General features: G+C 41.7%; 1 protein-coding gene across 1 annotated transcript in view; it reads right to left on the reverse strand.

Annotated features, from left to right (window-relative positions):
• LOC133662626 (probable polypeptide N-acetylgalactosaminyltransferase 8) overlaps positions 1-5,370 on the reverse strand; it is a 55,814-nt gene extending 50,444 nt beyond the window's left edge. The window contains exons 1-2 of the mRNA XM_062066740.1: positions 5,342-5,370; positions 2,611-2,664 (exon numbers count right to left, since the gene is read on the reverse strand). Of these exons, the coding sequence (XP_061922724.1) occupies positions 2,611-2,664; positions 5,342-5,370 (83 nt within the window). The remainder of the gene's footprint in view (positions 1-2,610; positions 2,665-5,341) is intronic.
• Positions 5,371-5,645: the final 275 nt, after the last annotated feature.

Raw genomic sequence — 5,645 nt, forward strand, 5'->3', positions numbered from 1 at the left:
GTTAATTGGCGAAGCAGTTGGAGCATAACACTGCCAGTCGGCACCAGAATGAGTCGATAACGACAAGTACAATAAAATATTATCCAAACTTCAGACATTTATCCATGAAAATATGGAGAAGCTGCTGATGGTGTGTTTGACTAAGAAGCAGCTGGTACCGTATAGTAGTCATTTTGCAGTATTTTCTATTGTATTATTTTTCATATTTCTCATCCAAAAATGGTGTTTTTCTTTTTAAAATGCATGTTACGGGTTAAAAGTGTGATGTTCCGTGGGGGCCAAGCACATTGATTTTAATTCATTTCAATGGGCAAAAATACAAGTTCTGTGAGGTACGAACTGCGCCGCAGAACCACTGTTGTACAATTACCGTTTGTCGGTGAGGCCGTGAATGTGTCCTGACTGGTGACTGGATGTTTCTGAACCAATTTTTAGTGAAAAGAGGGTGGGAGGAATGGCTCTTTTGACACCTGACCCCTTGGTAAAAATGTACTTTCAGACAGTCTTGACAATCCAGTTGTGGTGATGCAATCAGTGCCCCTAAACAACCACATAATGTGTATGCCATGAGCCGGCCCAGGATTCACTGCCCTGGCAGTTTGCTTTTCTTTTCTTTTCTACGTAGTATAACAAAAAGTTTGCCATTTTTTCAAAAGATGCTAACTTTTTTTTTCTTATCATGACAGCTAAGTAATATATTTATTTTTAGATCGCATGCTAAACCTGAGCTTCTCTTCTTGGAAAATAAAAGACTTTCAACATCTCTTCTCCTCATCAAATGTATGATTTACCACAGGGAGATCCCTTGGATGCTTTCCAGAGAACACAGAGGTGCCCTGTCCAAAAAGCACCAGACTTGCCCTAAGGCTTAATTTCCTGCTTCCCGTTATGCACAAATTCCACACATTAACACTCACTGCCGTGCATGAACAAAAGCTCATCTTTGTGCCTTTTTATAGACACAAAGATGAAGGAGTAAACTGGCACTGGCAGCAGTTTGGTCACAACAATAAGGTCTTTTGAGAGTAAAATTAGACCCCCACTACTCTTCTCTGTCCTCCAAATTCCTATCTGACAGCAACATGTCCTGATACTGTCCAATTGCACAATAATCATAAGTTAAACATAAGTACCGTATTTTCCGGACCATAGGGCGCACCGGATTATAAGGCGCACTGCCGATGAACGGTCTATTTTAGATCTTTTTTTCATATATAAAGCGCACCGGATTATAGGGCACATTAAAGGAGTCGTATAATTTTTTTGTAAATTGAAAACACTTCCTTGTGGTCTACACCAGTGGTTCTCAAATGGGGGTACGCGTACCCCTGGGGGTACTTGAAGGTATGCCAAGGGGTACGTGAGATTTTTTTTAAATATTCTGAAAATAGCAACAATTCAAAAATCCTTTATACATATATTTATTGAATAATACTTCAACAAAATATGAATGTAGTTCATAAACTGAACATCAAATCAAGTAGGCTATTCCATTCATTACAAATCAACAATGCAATATTCAGTGTTGACAGCTAGATTTAGATAAATATTGACGTTAAAGATTTCTTTTTTTGTGAAGAAATGTTTAGAATTAAGTTCATGAATCCAGATGGATCTCTATTACAATCCCCAAAGAGGGCACTTTAAGTTGATGATTACTTCTATGTGTAGAAATCTTTATTTATAATTGAATCACTTGTTTATTTTTCAACATGTTTTTAGTTATTGTTATATCTTTTTTTCAAATAGTTCAAGAAAGACCACTACAAATGAGCAATATTTTGCACTGTTATACAATTTAATAAATCAGAAACTGATGACATAGTGCTGTATTTTACTTCTTTATTTCTTTTTTTCAACCAAAAATGCTTTGCTCTGATTAGGGTGTACTTGAATTAAAAACATTTTCATAAGGGGTACATCACTGAAAAAAGGTTGAGAACCACTGGTCTACACTATATTGCCAAAAGTATTTGGCCACCCATCCAAATGATCAGAATCAGGTGTCCTTATCAATAAATGTAAATGAATAAATAAATCACTTGGCCCAGCCACAGGTGTATCAAATCCAGCACTTAGACATGGAGACTGTTTCTATAAACATTTGTGAAAGAATGGGCTGCTCTCATTGATTTCCAGCGTGGAACTGTCATAGGATGCCACCTGTGCAACAAATCCAGGCGTGAACTTTCCTCGCTCCTAAATATTCCAAAGTCCACTTTATTATAAGAAAATGGAAGAGTTTGGGAACAACAGCAACTCAACCACCAAGTGGTAGGCCACGTAAAGTGACAGAGAGGAGTCAGCAGAGAAATATGGTGTGTGGTTGTTTTTCAGGAGTTGGACTTGGCCCCTTAGTTCCAGTGAAAGGAACTTTGAATGCTCCAGGATACCAAAACATTTTGGACGATTCCATGCTCCCAACTTTGTGGGAACAGTTTGGAGCTAACTGGCACAAACTTCTTTGTTTGTTCATGCTATGCTAAGAAAGCATTGAGCACGGTTCCTTCTCCGACTACCACGCTGTTTGTTTTGTATTTTTGCCTTACTTGATGTCACGGCCCGGGCGCATTCCAATGCGCGCTCATCTGTGCGCTCTGCTGATTGCACCTCCGAGAGCGCACCTGCACGCGCCACTCCTGCAGGAGCTGCGCCGGTGCACAGCTGCAATCAGTCACCGGCAATCAGCACACCTGAAGCCAATCATCAGGCCTGCCTTCACAAACCTGCACAACCAGCTCTCCCGTGTAAGAACGTAGTCATCTGTTCCCGTACAGTAAGCCGACTAACAAAGCTCTATGCAAGTCTCTCTATGTGTTTCTCCACCGTTGTGGATATATATATATATATATATATATATATATATATATATATATATATATATATATATATATATATATATATATATATATATATATATATATATATATATATAAAATCTCTAAACTACGCCCCCTTGTGTCTGTGCCGTCTACTCCCTCCCTGTACATAACACTAGAGCAGGGGTCTCAAACATACGGCCCGCGGGCCAATTGCGGCCCGCGAGACGTTATTTGGCAGCCCCCACCTTAATATGAAAGTTTAATGTTAGTGCGGCCTGCGAGTTTTAAATGAATGGCGCTTGACAGCGTTGTGTGAGGAGCTCAGCTGAAGGAATCTATCAATCACGATGTGGTATGTGGCTCTCAACATTATTGAGGGCACTGCCTTAAACGTCACCTGACATCACGCAGTCTTTTTCTCCACACTAACAGCGTGCCCGCCCAGTCACGTGTTGTGTGCGGCATCTGCACGCACACACAAGTGATTGCAAGACATACTTGAGCAACAGTCATACAGGTCTGACTGAGGGTGTTCATATAACCAACTTTAACACTCTTACAAATATGCGCCACACTGTGAACCCACACCAAACAAGAATGACAAACACATTTCGGGAGAACATCAGCACCGTAACACAACATAAACACAACAGAATAAATACCCAGAATCCTTTGCAGCCCTAACTCTTCCGGGAACAGTCCGGGCGGGGAGACGAGCGGTCCGGTGTTGTGCCGGAAAACGCACCCCCGCCGTAGAATGCCGAGCGACAATACAAGGCTGGTGCACTGGACCCCAGCGCTGATACTCCGACCCCCCCACCCCCCAACCGCGATCACCGCGACACCTGTCCGTCAGTAATAAAGTCCCTGATAACCTGGACCAATTCAAACCGTTGTTTTTGTATTGTTTAATTTGCATTGCCTCACACGATGAACACTACATATATTTTTATATGACGCCGGATGACGCCGTCACTTTTTTGCGCTCGCGTTCCCGGTACTTTCCGCCGACCGCCGTGTTGCTGTAGGGAGGAAAAGCGGAACGACACACCTTGCGGAAATAACATTATTCTGCGTGCGTCGGCTAAATACAAATATATTCCACAACCCCAAACATGTCTTTTTCAAAGCCTGAAGTGAAGAGAAAGGTTAGTGATGAACAAAGACAATTCCAGGAAAAGTGGGAGATGCAATATTTCTTTGTTGAGCACAGGGGCACCCCGATTGATTGATTGATTGATTGATTGATTGAGACTTTTATTAGTAGGTTGCAGTGAAGTACATATTCCGTACAATTGACCACTAAATGGTAACACCCCAATAAGTTTTTCGACTTGTTTAAGTCGGGGTCCACTTAAATTGATTCATGATACAGATATATACTATCAGATATATACTATCATCATAATACAGTCATCACACAAGATAATCATCAGGGTATACAAATTGAATCATTTACATTATTTACAATCCGGGGTGTGGGATATGGAGGGGGGTGGGGTGGGGTTAGGTTTGGTTGTTATTATCAGTCATCAACAATTGAGAACAGAGAAACGGACATTGAAACAGTGTAGGTCTGACTTGGTAGGATATGTACAGCAAGTATAGTGGACATAGAGAGAGAGAGAGAGAGAGAGAGAGAGAGAGAGAGATGAGAGAGAGAGAGAGAGAGAGAGAGAGAGAGAGAGAGAGAGAGAGAGAGAGAGAAAGAGAGAGAGAGATCAGAAAGCATTAGAAAAAGTATCTACATTTGATTATTTACATTTAATTATAAACAATCCGGGGAGGGTGTTAGTTTAGGGTTGAAGTTACCTTGAGGTGTACTTTTATTGCGGTTTTGAAGGAGGATAGAGATGCCCTTTACGTGTCTTATTTGCACAGAGAAAGTTGCGGTGCACAATACAATTTGAAATGTCATTATACAACTAGACATGCTGAGGAGTATGCAAAATACCAGGGAGATGAGAGAGTGAACCGGGTTGCACATTTTAAAACCAGTCTACTGAGGCAACAAGATTTCTTCAAGAAAGCAAGCGAAAAGAGCGATGCAGCAGTCAAAGCTAGCTACATGGTGAGTGAGATGGTTGCTAGGGCGGGAAAGCCATTCAAAGAAGGTGAATTCATTAAAAAGTGCATGTTAGATTTTTTTTAAGAAATCTTTTCTTGCGGCCCAGCCTCACCCAGTTTCTGCATCCAGTAGCCCCCGGGTAAATTGAGTTGGAGACCCCTGTTTAAAAGCATCTCATTTGGCTGAAGTCCCTAGCAGGAGTTCGTTAAAGCGTGACCCCCTTTTTTCCGCTGTAAAATGGAAGACAAAACCCAAAATGGCTGACTTTCTGTTCCTTTTCAGGTGTAGGTTCCTAAGACTTTTATGTGTGTCTCGTCATGATCGACGTTTCTTGGGATTTTCGTGTCAAGACGTGAAACTGGTAAGAGGGGCTATTTTAAAGGTGGCGTTAGAGAGCCAATTTTGAAATTTCATTTTCGGGACCCCCAAAATATAAAATTTTTCACCATACCTGAAGTCCTCAAAAAGGCGTCCAACCATATAGAACCAGCTCAGTGGCTTTGTGGTTAAAGTGTCCGCCCTGAGATCGGTAGGTCGCCGAGTCATACCATAGATTACAAAATAAAATGGGAGCCATTACCTCCCTGCTTGGCACTCAGCATCAAGGGTTGGAATTGGGGGTTAAATCACCAAATGATTCCCGAGCATGGCGCAGGCTGCTGCTCACTGCTCCCCTCACCGACCATGGGGTGAACATGGGGATGGGTCAAATGCAGAGAACAAATTTCACCACACCTAGTGTGTGTGTGACAATC

Source organism: Entelurus aequoreus, linkage group LG12 (assembly GCF_033978785.1).
Source record: "Entelurus aequoreus isolate RoL-2023_Sb linkage group LG12, RoL_Eaeq_v1.1, whole genome shotgun sequence".
Lineage (NCBI taxonomy): Eukaryota > Metazoa > Chordata > Actinopteri > Syngnathiformes > Syngnathidae > Entelurus > Entelurus aequoreus.